This window comes from Misgurnus anguillicaudatus, chromosome 16, assembly GCF_027580225.2.
Source record: "Misgurnus anguillicaudatus chromosome 16, ASM2758022v2, whole genome shotgun sequence".
NCBI lineage: Eukaryota > Metazoa > Chordata > Actinopteri > Cypriniformes > Cobitidae > Misgurnus > Misgurnus anguillicaudatus.
The window spans coordinates 1,822,197-1,838,035 of NC_073352.2; the positions used below are offsets into that span (position 1 = coordinate 1,822,197).

Below are 15,839 nucleotides of genomic sequence, written 5' to 3' on the forward strand. Positions count from 1 at the left end.
AAGGCTGTTTATTATTCTGGCCGGTAAAAAATGTGTTTTTTCATCTACCAGTCCCCGTGGCAGGTGAGCCAAAAAGTTAATTTCGGACCCTGGCTAAGGGCGATCCATTTGAATCCACTTCAAGTGTTCTAGCAGAAGTGGGCACTCGTACAACGTAGGCAATGACGTACCTCCGAGTGAACGAGACTGATGGAAGTTAGCGAGGGAAGGTCATAAAAAAACAAACTGAAACGCAGGGCAGGTGTCACCAACCCTGCTCCTGGAGGGCTACCGTCCTGCAGATTTTAGCTCCAACCCCAATTAAACACAGCTGAAGTAGCTAATCAAGGTGTTCAGGGTTGCTTGATAATTACAGACAGGTGTGTTGGAGCTGGGTTGGAACTGAAGTCTGCAGGACAGTAGCTCATCAGAGCCGTTTCTCAATACCAAGTATGCCAAGTTCGGACTTGTGTCCTTCCTAGTTCGGACTTGCAAGTTTAGACTCGGAAGAACGAACTCCTGACACGAAATGCATTCTGGGAAACTTCGCTGTCATAAGTCCACACAAGTCTCCTCTGATGCATCCTTGATAAAATGGGCGGATCAAGAACACATCCGGGGATTTTATGTGAACTTGGGCTTGCTGCGAACTTTGAATTGGAACAGTACTTGGTCCACGACTGCTGACGTTTCACAAGTCCACAAGAACACAAGTACAGACAAGAACGCATATTGAGAAACGGCTCAGGAGAAGGGTTGGTGACACCTGCTTTAGACCTTGATTAGCGATTTTAGGTTTCTTTGATTAGAGCTGGAGCTAAACTCCAGGACCGACGTTGCCTACTCCTGCCCTCGACCATAGAGCATCTTGACCTTATATTCTTTCCCTAATGCGCTCTCTTCCATTGGACTTTGTATGAATATAGGTTATTTGTGATTACACTTTATTTGTTATTTAATTACTTTCCTGTTTTTTACTCTAATTTACTACTTCATTAAAATTGTCTCTGATTGTGTTTAATGCGGTACATTTTATCAAGGCAAACAAAAATGGGGGTTACAAAATTAAGCATTCCATCTGCTGCTGTGACAAAGAAAGCTATAGGAAAATGAACTTGAACAGTATGCCACCTAAGGAAATTGGACTACAGGTAGAAGCAGTATAAAAACGTATACAATTGGTTTAAATTTGATGTTGAAAAGACATCCACAAGGACCACATTTGGACTACAATTTGGAGGCCAGACGTTGGAAAAAAGACCTAAAGGGGATCAAAATTAGAAAAAGACAAAAGGCAAAAAAGACGTGCAAAATATGTTGTTTTGACATCACTTTGCACAGTGGAATTTTAAATTTGATGTAAAAAAGACGTCCACAACAACCACATTTGGACTACAATTAGCCCCTTTACAGACATCCAGTCAACGTCTATACTAGTTGCACTAGTGATGCGCGGGTAAGAGTTTTTTCCAACCCATGGGTCCCGCTTTTAGGAAATATGCACCTTCAGAGGACCAAAATGGGACGTGTTACTTTGTGCAGTGGGATTATTGTTGCTCCTCTATGCCCTGCCTTTCCGAAACGTGTCAATTTCTACAAAGCTCATAGTTTTGAAAAATGCTGTGTGCTCTGATTGGCCAGCTATCCAGTGCGTTAAGATTGGCCGAATATGTGACGCTCCTTACCATATTTGTAAGATCAGCTCTCAACAAGAGTTAATATCATCTTTACCACCTTATAAATATGAGCCCGAATCTGATCCAGAAAATGTGAATGGCCAAGCTGATCCATCAACTTTGCCAGTGTGGCTTGAGCAAGAAGTAACAGATTGGTATGGTAAGGATCCTAAAACATAAAACCATGTCTGCATTTGTGATAGCAGAAACGACAAACAACAAGCGCTACTCTGCAGTGTTTGAGTCATGGTTTGAATAGTCAGTAGAAAATTCTTTAAATATGAAAACATAGATTTTTTTAAAACGTGCAAAGTAACATTTCACAGGTTTGCTTTGGTGCGAGTGCATAATGTTCGGGTTGTTTTGGCATCTGGCTGGCAATTGTGCGCTGTTAAGCTCATAAATCAGGTTAGATTTGCCCCTCCCTCCCTGTACTTTCATTAGCTGTATACCCACGTAGCCCATAGATGATAAAATAAGTGTAAAAGCATGAATATATGAAGCGGTCCATTGCTATTATTTTTAAAGAGTGAGGAGAGTAAGCGAAAGTAAGTTTAAGGTTTATCATGTAGTTTAGTTTTCCCAAAAACCTTTTACAAATGTTACTGCAGTTAACATTAGATCTTTTGCTTCATTAAAAGTAAATTAGATGTGAGAAATAGAAAACATTCAAATTAAGCATTACATGTTTACATCAATCCAAAACCAGCATGTACAAATAAACAGAACGATTTATCAAATGCATTATGATTACTAAGGGTGCAACCAAATTGTACATTGGTTCAACCAACTGAGAAAGTTAATTGAAGTATGTATGCGTTTACAAATACAATGCATTCAGACCTTCACTTTTTTTCAGTTCTATTATGTTGCTGCCTCTAATAGGCAAAACTGAGCCATTGGGGGAGAAAGTCCATGGTAAAAAAAGTTGACCAAGAATCTGAGCTCCAGACATCCTGTGTAAAGATAGTACAAAATTCTAGGAGGACAACCATCACTACAGCTCTCCACCAATCTGTGAGCGGTTGCATAGACTGTTTAGACTAGTCTTACAAGTCATAATTTTTTTCTTCAAAAGTGATCATTAAGGGGCAGTTTCCCGGACAGGGTTTAGATTAATCCAGGACTAGGGCTTAGTTATATTAGGACATCAAAGTCATTTTTAAAAACAAACGTTACCAAAAACAATAGGGGAGAGCGGGGGTGAAGGTACCATTTTTCAAAAAAAAAAATTTTTTAAGATAATGTTTTAGACAGAGATATATTTTTTGCTGTGGTCATTAACTCACAAGTGAGGTCTATCAATACCAGGTGGAATTTTGAACAAATGTAAAGTGACTTCAGTATAATTTCACTTTGAACATACTGTAAGTAGTGAATTGTTACTTTTGACCCTGACAGCAGGAACGAAAGTAACAAACAGGTGGGTTAAAAGTAACACACAACAGAACATAATAGATTTTTGTTTTACACTTGTTTTTATTAAATATACATGACTATGCTATGACCTTGTTAATATGTAACAGCAAACATATTTTGTCATTTATCTTTATAAAAAAATAATTACATTTTAAAATTTAAATTTCATCAAAAGCATGTTTCATATGACTCAAAGCAACCGACAGTACAAACTTGAATTGTTGAGAATAAAAAAAAATTTCAACAGTAAGAACACTATGAAAATGAAATTAAATCTAATTAGCATATTATGGACACTTTTACACATGTTGTGGTCTTGCCCTGACCTAGAATTATACTGGGAAGGAGTCTTAGAGATCATTGGCACAGTTGTCGGTACTAATATGCCCAGGGAGCCCAGGCTTACCCTATTGCGGGATGCAGACATTCATTACTGGATGAACACAAGGGGATAAATCTGAGGTTTGTTAGACTAGCTCTTTTAGCAGCAATAAAATGCATAACGTTTATGGTCTCTCAGTGGCATTGTGGGAGGGAGGTCTGGGGTGTTATATTGGGTTGTGATATGGAAAGAATTATTCATTTTGTACTTTGTGTTATTTTATTTTCTTTTATTTTATGGAAAAACCCAATAAATATAATGTTAAAAAAAAATAATTAGAATAATATAAATTTTCAACATATGCAACAGTATTAGCAGTGGGACAACAGTAACAAGTGTTACTTTCGACCCGACAGGATCTCCTCACATTTAAAACCGATTCACTTAAAAAAAAGAAACGGAAACGGTGAGTAAATAATGCAATATTTGTCAGCTCTGCCAAGGGCTTGTGTGCTAAAGATGCTGTCACAGTTTTGGATGCAAATGTTATCACGGCTCGGAGGAAAATTGTTTTTTTTAATTTCGCCCCAATGTTACTTTCGCCCCTGCTTTCCCCTACTGCAACCCTGTATCATGAAATAACATACTTATAGTCATGTAATTTTGTGTTTTCCGTGACACTGACACGTTTTTCTGCCTTTTTGCGTGAACATGTCACTTATTTCTTTGAACGTGTCACTGTCACGTATTTATTACTCAACTGTTATGTCCTATTTTCAAACGCTTCGGTTTAGGGTTAGATTTGGTGTTTGCATTAAAACATCACTTTAAGTATTGGTTTATAACTTTTAATAATGATTTATTTTTTACAATTTATGATTTTTAAACCATTGTCGCCTGCCATTAGCGTTAGAGTTGGGTTTGGGTAAGGATGTCATTTTATGTAAATCTAACCCTAAACGACAATGGTAAGAAAATATGTTGAGTAACAAATACGTGACAGTGGCACGTTCACAGAAATAAATGACATGTTCATGCAAAAAGGTGAAAAAACGTGTCAGTGTCACGGAAAACTATAGGTACGTAATTTCATGATAATGGGTTGCCTACTGATGTGCATCTTGAGACAAAACAATGGCACTAACATATGTTAAGACATTAAGAGATTATGTTAAGAGATGTTTTTAAATGAATGCATTATAGATAGTCTGGGACTAGGCTAAGCCCTGTCTGGGAAACCACCTCTAAGTCAGTTAGGCTACATAAAAATGTAGACTTATCTAGTTTCAATCCGAAAAGTAAGACTGATTGCTAGTTGGTCAGACTATTTCTTAAAACCAGTGTTGTATAAAGTACTAGAAAGCAATACTTGAGTAAAAGTACAAGTATTGTACTAGAAAAAGACTTTGGTAGAAGTGAAAGTTGTCTTTTAAAATATTACTCAAGTAAAAGTCTTAAAGTATCTGATATATACTGTACTTAAGTATCAAAAGTAATTTTCTGATATTTAATGTACTTAAGTATTTGAAGTAAAAGTTTTTTTTTAAAGCAAGCGGTTAGAACTTTGATTGTGAACTTTATTGTGGCTTTCTTATAGTAAAGCATATTCAGGGTTCCCATTATCTTATTTATCTCAATCATCAAATAAAAATCTGTTTTTTTCCAGGACTTTTCAGGCACAATTCTCTAAAGTTCAAAGAGCAAACAGCATATTTTTAGAGCTGACATCAAATAAAAAAGCAGAAATTTCACTATTGTATGAACTTCAGGTAAAAATGAAAAATAAATAATAACTTATTTCTTTCAAAACATGAGCATATTTTTGAAAAAAAGTGGAGTATCCCTTTAAGTTAGCTGCTCTACTAAGAAAAAAATGCCAACTCGTTGTGTGGCAATGAAAGCACTGTGACTTTGATCAACAATGCAAGTGTACATTCACAATGTATAACATTAGCACAACATTATCCTATAACCACTGAGTTTTGAGTTAATTAACATAAAAGGAAATCTCCAGTTTGACAAAACGTATAATGTTTTTGAAGACGTGAATACAGTTCTTAACACTTTCTTTCTAACCTGCCTCTGTCACGGGAGAGACAAGATGAGGCAAGGTACGGATCCAAATGCAGTTTTATTCCAGTGTAAAAGTGAAAAAAGCAACAAAACAAGAACTAGGGAACACAAGGGACAAGCTACATCAAACAACAATCCACAAACACAGAATGAATAAGCAGGGTATATATGCATGACTAAGACCAATGACAAAGCAGAAACAATCAGTAACTAGGACAACACACAAGGGGAGAAGCATGATCACAATGAATATCCATGGATACAAACAAGGGGGCGGAGACACTAATTAACACAGGGAGCTACACTAGGAACAAAGGTATACATGCACACAGGTTAAACACAGGTACACAGAGACATAATATAAACCCAAAACACAAGTATAACAAAACACCAGATAACAGGGACACAGGGAACACGTTACATAGCCCCCCCTCTAAAGGGCGGCTTCCAGACGCCCACCAGAAAGAAAACCCCCCAAAGTACATAAGTCCAGGTGGGCGGTGGTATGGAGGTGGACCCGGGGGAGGGATGGTGGGCCAAGGCCATGAAAGTCCAAGGGCCAGGGAGGCAGAGACCACGGCGGAGCCGCGGGCGGAGGCAGGGACCACGGCGGAGCCGCGGGCGGAGGCAGGGACCAAGGCAGAGCCGCGGGCGGAGACAGGGACCAAGGCAGAGCCGCGGGCGGAGACAGGGACCAAGGCGGAGCCGCGGGCGGAGACAGGGACCAAGGCGGAGCCGCGGGTGGAGAAAGGGACCAAGGCGGAGCCACAGGCGGAGACAGGGACCAAGGCGGAGCCGCGGGCAAAGCAGGCAGCCAAGGCGGAGACTGGGACCAGGGAGGAGCCGACAGAACTGGCAACCAGGGCGGAGCCGGCAGAGCAGGAACCCAGGGCGGAGCCGGCAGAGCAGGAACCCAGGGCGGAGCCGGCAGAACCCAGAGAGGGACTGGATACCAGGGTGGTGCTGGTGGTATCGGGAACCTGGGCAGAAGAGAACAGAGAGAGGCCCTCTGGGCCTGATTAGACAGGGCAGTAAGTTCAAATATAGACATCTCAGACCAGACAGTGAGGGCAAAGAGCTTGGGGACAGTCATCTTGGGACAAGCAGAGAGTTCAGCACTGGCCATATTCTTGGTGACGACAAAGAGTCTCTGGGGCATCGCGGTGGCCACACTAGCTGACCAATGTGGCACAAGGGACTCACTCGGCACAGATGACTCACTCGGCACAGATGACTCACTCGGCACAGATGACTCAGAAGACACAGCAGACTCACTCGGCTCAGTGGAATCAGAAGACACAGAAGACTCACTCGGCTCAGGGGACTCAGAAGACTCACTCGTCTCAGTGGAATCAGAAGACTCACTCGGCTCAGGGGAATCAGAAGACACAGCAGACTCACTCGGCTCAGGGGAATCAGAAGACACAGCAGACTCACTCGGCTCAGAGGACTCGGGAGATTCACTCGGCTCAGAGGACTCGGGAGATTCACTCGGCTCAGAGGACTCGGGAGATTCACTCGGCTCAGAGGACTCGGGAGATTCACTCGGCTCAGAGCACTCTGGAGATTCTCTCGGATCAGACGACTCCGCAGATTCACTCGGCTCAGAGGACTCGGGAGATTCACTCGGCTCAGAGGACTCGGGAGATTCACTCGGCTCAGAGGACTCGGGAGATTCACTCGGCTCAGAGGACTCGGGAGATTCACTCGGCTCAGAGGACTCGGGAGATTCACTCGGCTCAGAGGACTCGGGAGATTCACTCGGCTCAGAGGACTCGGGAGATTCACTCGGCTCAGAGGACTCGGGAGATTCACTCGGCTCAGAGGACTCGGGAGATTCACTCGGCTCAGAGGACTCGGGAGATTCACTCGGCTCAGAGGACTCGGGAGATTCACTCGGCTCAGAGGACTCGGGAGATTCACTCGGCTCAGAGGACTCGGGAGATTCACTCGGCTCAGAGGACTCGGGAGATTCACTCGGCTCAGAGGACTCGGGAGATTCACTCGGCTCAGAGGACTCGGGAGATTCACTCGGCTCAGTGGACTCGGGAGATTCACTCGGCTCAGAGGACTCAATGGGCTCAGATGACTCAATGGATACCTGGAAAGCATCATAGGAGACAGAAGAGCAGTACGCGGACCACACACTCCACAAAGCCATGCCAAATATGGAAATTACTGAGTGCAAAGAACATACCTCAGACTTATTATGCACCACGGAGCTGGAAACCACATGACGGGGCACCCCGGCCACCCGTACGGATACCAATGGTACATCCATCAGACTGGTGATTAACTGTCGGATTTTTGGCAGTGCTGGAGAGTTCATCAAAGCAGTTTGGTGAAGTGGAGTGGGTGTTGCAGTCATTTTATGAGTTGGTTCGGGTATGGGAGCCATCTTCAGCACGGGCGCTGACACAGGGGAAACAGGACTCGGGAGAATAGCGTCCATGCTAACAGTAGCTCGCTCGGCCTTGGGTGTCTTCCTCCGCCGCCGATGACGTGAGCAATGCGTTGGTTTCATGATGACTGGCTCGAGTGATGTTACAGTCTCTGCGGGTGTTTCGGCGGGGAACTCCCACAAATTCGATCGGCCACGGTTGTGCATGTAACCGACGAAGCCCCAGAAATCGAGTGTTTGCAACCCGTCCACCTCTTGCTGCGGCACGGGTTAATCGAGACATTCATTAAAATAATGTTTAAGTTCCGAGTCACAGAGGTCCAGGCCCAGCGAAAAAGACTAGAAAGTCTGGGCAAAACAGCGCACAGGTCTCCCCTGTTGCCGGAGGGAAGTCAGGTCGGCGAGTGCGTTCCACCATTCTTCCTCCGTGGTGGGGGGTGAAACTTGCACTCGGATATCGCCGACACGGAGCATGAGGACACAGGGAACACACCAGGAAACTTGGAAAAACACTTGGGAACGAGGAATTGCTGCTGGATCCTGAGCGGTGGATTGTTCTGTCACGGATGAGACAAGATGAGGCAAGGTACGGATCCAAATGCAATTTTATTCCAGTGTAAAAGTGAAAAAGGCAACAAAACATGAACTAGGGACCACAAGGGACAAGCTACATCAAACAACAATCCACCAACACAGAATGAATAAGAAGGGTATATATGCATGACTAAGACCAATGACAAAGCAGAAACAATCAGTAACTAGGACAACACACAAGGGGAGAAGCATGATCACAATGAATATCCATGGATACAAACAAGGGGGCGGAGACACTAATTAACACAGGGAGCTACACTAGGAACAAAGGTATACATGCACACAGGTTAAACACAGGTACACAGAGACATAATATAAACCCAAAACACAAGTATAACAAAACACCAGATAACAGGGACACAGGGAACACGTTACAGCCACTGATTAACATAGCAGTTTTAAAAAAAATATTTCTCAATCTAACATTAGCCTACTGGAGGGAATATTCGGCCGGCAGTTATGCTATAATGTTACCATAAACAGTTAAGCGTGTTTCAGTTGAGAGTTCTCTGTGAATTAAATAAATCCATGGGAAAATCAGTGGTGTAACATTAACGTTGACGTTTATTAAACATGTGGCCATCACATTAGACAGATAATTATCTAATACGGCTTATGATAACTAATGTTGAATCACATTGACATTGTGGCTTTACTTAATAACTATTATTTTAACGTACCTTGATGTGATTCTTCAGGTTGGACGGGGAGTTTTTAAATGACAAAATGTAAGTGATTTTCGGTAGGCACTTTATTCGGTAACCGGGAATCTTTAATTCCAATGTACAAAAACATTTCTTACAAATACGGCCACGGGTGTATAACGTTAGCTTTCTCACCCTGTTCATCGTCGGGGTGGTCGATTACGATAACGGGAGGTCCTCCAGTAGGTGCTTTCATTGCAGTTACAGTTGTGCTTCCTCATCCTTTGCCAACACTACGCTAAAATAGAGTGTGCGTGCGGAGCGTGCGTAATGCAATCTAGAAGCACTGATTCGCCAAAACCTCCTTTATTGAGTGTGCGGAGCGTGCGTAATGCAATCTAGAAGCACTGATTTGCAAAACCTCCCTTATTGAGGTCGCACACATTTCTTCTGATTTTATTTTGTAGTAACGAGTAACGAATATGCTTAGTGGAAATATATCGGAGTAAAACTATACATTTTATCTAGAAAATGTAGTGGAGTAAAAGTGAAAGTTGACATAAATTTAAATACTATATTTATGCAACTGGCCCCTGGGATTTATGTTGAATGCCTTTCTTCAGGGCAAAACACACAAAAGCCCCCTGCAGGCAGTTTCTTTGACCTCCTGGCTTGGTTTTTGCTCTGATATGTTTTGTTAGCTGTAAGGTCTTTTAGGTCCGTTATACACCTGGTCACTTCATGAATTTTCGCTCTCTAAGATCAGATTAATATTAGTTTTGTCAAGATGCATTTATGTGGCCAAATGTAAAATGGAACAGTTTTAACAAATCAGATAGATATACGATCAGAGAATACACATGTAGTGTCACGGTGATCCGTGTCATGTTTTGTGTCTGTTCTATATTGTCATTACAACCCTGTCTGTTTCCTGTGTCACGTTTGGATGTTCCTGTGTTTTGCTACCATGTTACTCCTCGTGTTTTTGTTTCCCCATTTTATTATTAAATGTTATTTATTTGCCGAACTCTGCTTTTGCGTCCTGTCTCTCCATCCCTGTCGTGACAGAATCATCCGGCCATTATTGGACGCAGCGAGTTCACGGAGGGCGGCTCCCCCAGGAGTTTCGTCGAGGGGGAGTAGTGACATCGGGGTTCATTCCCCATCAGCCCCGATGTCTCTTGGGGACCACCGTGAGCGATCGCTCGCTCCTGCGGGAGGAGGATCGGCCCAGGCGGTCCCCCAACGGTTGAGTCGTCGTCTACGGTCCCTCGGAGGACCACCATCCTGCTCGCAGGGGGATCCGGAACGGACCACGCCCGATCATTTCCCCGGGGTGGCTACCGAGCGAGGGTCTCCGTTTCCGCGAGGGGATGGGAGAAGATTTCCGGGGGCATCTGATCGTCGACGATTCCCAAGAGGGGGGTAATTCGTCTGCCTCGGTTCTCGGAGCGATCGCTCCGGTTCTCCTGGCGCAGTCCGGCCAACCGTCCTGTTGGTCTCATCCCGGCGGCTGCCGGCTTCGCCAGGGTCCCCAAGCCCTCCACCCCTCCCTTGGACTCTCGCTACCAGACTTTGTTTTTGTTTTGTGTTTATGTGAGTGTCTGGTAGCCACTCGTAGAGGGAGGGGGTATGCCACGGTGATCCGTGTCATGTTTTGTGTCTGTTCTATATTGTCATTACAACCCTGTCTGTTTCCTGTGTCACGTTTGGATGTTCCTGTGTTTTGCTACCATGTTACTCCTCGTGTTTTTGTTTCCCCATTTTATTATTAAATGTTATTTATTTGCCGAACTCTGCGTTTGCGTCCTGTCTCTCCAACCCTGTCGTGACATGTAGTGACTTAAAACCAAAACATTTGTCATTTCCGTCAAGGTATTTGTCCCAGAGTTTCTAGTGTTGTTGGAAGGGTCTGAATACTAATATAAATATAAATTTTGTAAATTAATCATATATATGAATTCAGTTTTTACTCTGTTATTATGGGGTACCGATTGTAGATTAAGGACAAAAATGAACGAATACAATTGTAGTATCAGGCTGCAACAAAACAAAATTTGAAAAAAGTTAAGGGGGTCGGAATACTTTCTGAATGCACTGTATGTGTCTGATTATACAAATTCCTGCATGTTTAAATAATTTTACATTTCACAGACACAAGATAAAAGCCATTTGTTTGTGAATAAAAAGACACAAAATGATTGGTAATTCTGCATGCATTGCATTTCAGTATGATTTTAATATTTGTTCTGTAATTATGAATAACAAATTAAAAACATTTATAAGCATTATTTATATAAAATAGAAACCAACAAAAAACTCTTTGTAACACTTTAGGCATTAAATAATAAAACCAGTGCAGAGAAGATTACAGACCTTAATAATTTCAGTGTCCACACTGAGTTCATTCGCTGCGGCAGAGATCTTTTCTTTGCACACAAGGCCCAGGCTAGTCATTCCATTGTCCCAGTACATCTTTAGTGTGTACAAATCTCTGTCACTAAACTGGGTCCTGTCCTGCAGCTTAATAAACACTACACCATTTATTAAATGCCTCAAAAACTGACAGAAAGCCATCTCTCATTAACATTTGTTCTAGACCAGTGGTTCTCAATGTTATTGCTGGAGGCCCACTACTCTCCATAGTTTGTATGTCTCCCTTATTTAAAAAAAAAACGATTCAATTATCAGCTCATTAGTAGAGATCTCCATGAACTGAACTAAGGCTGCATCCAAATACCCACACTTGCGGTCAAGTGCAGTGCCTATATACTCAGAATCATGAGTCAGTATGAGTTTAGTGTGGGTTATGATTCTGAGTGGTATTCAAGGCTAAGCGTATCCAATTATGCATATCCCATTATGCATAGTAAAATGGAAAGTATTGCACATTTTATTGGTGCAAACATTGTTATGTATTTTGTAAAACATCGGCAACTGCATTACATAATTAAAAACAACATTAATGGTGTTGTTTATTCAGGGACTACTGAATAAACAATAAGCTTTCAAAAGCTACATGCACATGTTTTACAGGTGCAAAGAATTCTGCTTCTGAAAGTTTCAGATAGATAATAATCTTTAAGTTCAGCAAATGTTCATTTCAGAGTTCATTTTATTTAAATATATATTTGAAGTAGCCTAAATGAAAAAACTAATATGTTTGGTTCAAATTGCTGCCACTACCTGGATTGAGAATTTAACACTTGCTAAGTGTGTGTCCCACTGGGTGAATAATTCTATGCACACTTGGGCCAAATACAGGAAATATGTCATGTAAGTAGTCAAGTGGTTAAGTGCAAAGACAACAAGTGTGAGTATTTGGATGCCTGAGTCTGTCAGATAAGAGAGACATACAAAATGTGCAGAGCAGAGGGCCTCCAGGAACAGAGTTGAGAACCACTGTTCTAGACCATGTGAGACAACACATTTAGGGTACTCACTGTTCTTTTCCGGGAGTTGCTATGAAGCCAGGGAGCAGACATATTACTTGATACCTAATGAAAAACAGACAAGCTCTTGTGGTTAAAACTTTAGGGGCCCTGCACAGTATATTTAACATTGAACATCACTGACCAATCACAAGTCATTAGACTAGCAAAACATCCTGTCAACTTTATCTCCAACAATTTATTTCCTATATGAAGTCTGTTCAGAACATGAAAATATATGAAGAGTTTAGATCCAAAATTCAATAAATCCATTTTGACAAATTTCGGTAAAAACCAAGAAAGTGACAAGATGAAAAACACTAACTTCTGTTACAAACTTTCACATAGCATCTTTAGGTTATAAAAACATAAAAAATTCAAATCCATAACTTGATTTTCAAAGATTTATTATTAAAACGAATTATTTTTAAGTTTTTTTTCAAAATGCTATAAATCTATTCAATCAATGTATAAATGTGCATTCATCTTTGCCATGATATATTCATTTAGTTGAACAGTGGTATACACTGATAAAAACATTAATGGCATTAATCAAAACACTTACTTTGTTATATTAATGACCAGAGGTGGGTAGAGTACCCAAAATCAAAGTAAAAGTAGGGGAGACCGGGGCTGGTTGTCTCATGGGTTGGTTGTCACACTGCTTATTCCAGACATACTACATGGCGCTGTGGTACAATTTTGATATCATTTTGTTAGCCTTTAATAGCTTACTCATTTGCACTTGAAATTTTGCCGAGCAGACACAAAACATTGAGGTTAGGAGACAATTTTTTTATTTTTATGGGTCAGAGTAAATTTTCATGTTGGTGTTGTTTTTGTGTTGAGATCTTGTAGGATATTAGTAATTCAAAAACAAAACACTCATTAAAAGCTAAAAGTAGTAGCTTTATTTTGAGTCATCTTTTAGCTATCAAGTTAAAGCCGTGTGGCAGCTAGCTTATCATGTTTGTCAAGAAGTCAGTTGGGGATGGTTGTCACATAGCTTGCGGGGTTGGTTGTCACATAAGAATATTGGACATGTAGACCTTTTAAGACTGTTTGTCTGTTTGTTTGTTTTTGTTTGCTGTTAAAATAAAATAAATAAAGCATTAAATAAAGAGGTTTTAACAATAAAAATTATTTCTTTTTATTTCTCAACACAGTAGACAATAGGCTTTATGCCCAGCTGCACTACTTCCTGAACTTCAGCTAGCTTCTTGTTTCCTGTCTGCCATTGTTGGACGGGCTGATTAATCCAGGTGTGCCTGACCTCAGTAGTCACAATAACAATAATCAGACACACCTGGATTAATCAGTTTGTCCAATAATGGCAGACAGGAAACAAGGAGTTGGCTGAAGTTCATAGTGCAGCTGGGCATAAAGCCTATTCAAGTAACTGATCACCCACTTTAATCCCATTGTTTAAACATAAGGGGAATTAATAACAACTATCATAGGGGTGGATTCATATTAACACTTCTGCAGTTTCTAGCTTAAAAAAATAAAAAGTTACACATTATCTTTTCAGATCCCAATTTATCATTGAAATCCTATAGAACCTCTATAGGGACAACCAACCCCATACCCTGTCACATTGTGTCAGAGTGTCTTTGATGGTTAATTACTTCCTGTTACAATACAATCGAAAATTAAAAAGTATACACATTTAAAGCCAAGACTCCAAAGTTTCATTTCTTGTAGGAATTACTGCTGAAAGATTTTTTGAAGATGAGCAATTCATGCATGAGTAAAAATTGTGACAACCAACCCCGGTCTCCCCCTTTTACTCAAGTAAAAGTAAAAGTATCAAATGACAAACCTACTCAAGTAGTTAGTTACTCGTTACTTCCGATCTGATAGAGAAGTAGTGTAAAAGCACTGAATTTCAGACTACTTGGAGGGTTGTCACAAACCTCTCCTTAAAAGTCTCATTATTCTGCTTATGTACAAGTAAAACAGCCTTAGTCCTGCAATGGGTACATTAACATCATATAACGTGTCATTTGAGAAAAAAATCTTAAACACACACACACACACACAGATGTTTTTCTGACGGTTAACTCTGTTTATTTTCATGTTCACAACACAAACTTGTCAGCATCTCCCTTTAAACATGCAAACAGTAAACAAAAAAGAATGTGTGTGTCTGTTTGTTATCATGTTTTTATATGAATAGGTTATTTTCATTGTCATTAAAGTGCAATTACTGAACATGAACAGGAGCTTAATAAAAATGATCATTTTAGAATTTCACATGGAACTTATCTGTTTGTGCAAATCAACTCTACATTTATTATAATATATAATACATGTTTCTTTAAAATCAAACTTTATTCTTTCATTTTTATTGATTCATTCTTTAGGAAGGATTTAAATAAAATACATTTTATTATTTTACGTTTTTATTTGAATGTATTTTCTACACATGAGGTGTCCGGATTTGTGTATAAATGCAAGACATCCTTACATTATGCTGTTCAGTTTGTTTAGTTGTGGGGAAATGATATGGCAATGTGCAGATGTGAACGTGCTGTTTGTATGGTTTAACTTACACTAGGTTTTGTCATCATTGCACAAGAGTGACAGTGTGTGAAATGACCATTAATAGTGTTCAAATAGACAATACTGTGACACATACCACTTCAGGTTGGATCTTGAATTCCTGTACGCTGAGATGTCAGCTCGTCTATTGAGCAAAGCATGCATCGCATTATGAAACAATTTTTTTGGACCTCTTGGAGTAATATATAGACCGAACTTGAAGCCAAGCATGATCTGCCTCCGATATCTCACACAACACACACACGCCCTCATCTGCTTCTCCTATCATCTACGTGCAGGTCGCGCGCGCTAAAGGGTGACCACGTGGTCGCGCACTAAAGGGTGATGCAGCCTGTCTCGCGAAACTTTCGAACACACCCTATAAACTTAAAAAAAGGAATTGAATATTACCATTTGACAGTAGCGCAGTAACGCTACAGTTTTTTCACTAGAAATGTACTTGAGTAAGAGTAAAAAGTACCCATCCTTAAATTTAAACTGGACTTTAAAATTATTAGTTCCCACCACAAAATTGTTCATTTCATTTTTTATTTCGCGTATGCGACAATCCTGAGAAAACATGACAAAATGTTTGTGATCAAACACAAGCTTTTTTTGTTTCTATGTCTATATCCTTGCCTCCTCTCGCTCCCAAAAGTCTCCCTCATCTTCATCATACCTAACATTATTAACATGTTCTGAGGCATAAATGGCATAAAAAGGCAGCTAGAAAAATGGAAAGAAATTATAGAAGCA

The 15,839-nt window shown here is 40.7% G+C and overlaps 1 protein-coding gene across 4 annotated transcripts in view; it reads right to left on the reverse strand.

Moving 5' to 3' along the window:
- Window positions 1–15,839, reverse strand: part of hdx (highly divergent homeobox) — a 285,160-nt gene that overhangs the window by 114,686 nt on the left and 154,635 nt on the right. For all 4 annotated transcript variants that reach the window (XM_055177696.2, XM_055177695.2, XM_055177697.2 and 1 more), the window contains exons 5-6: window positions 12,552–12,605; window positions 11,485–11,631 (exon numbers count right to left, since the gene is read on the reverse strand). In XM_055177696.2, coding sequence (XP_055033671.2) covers window positions 11,485–11,631; window positions 12,552–12,605 — 201 coding nt within the window. The remainder of the gene's footprint in view (window positions 1–11,484; window positions 11,632–12,551; window positions 12,606–15,839) is intronic.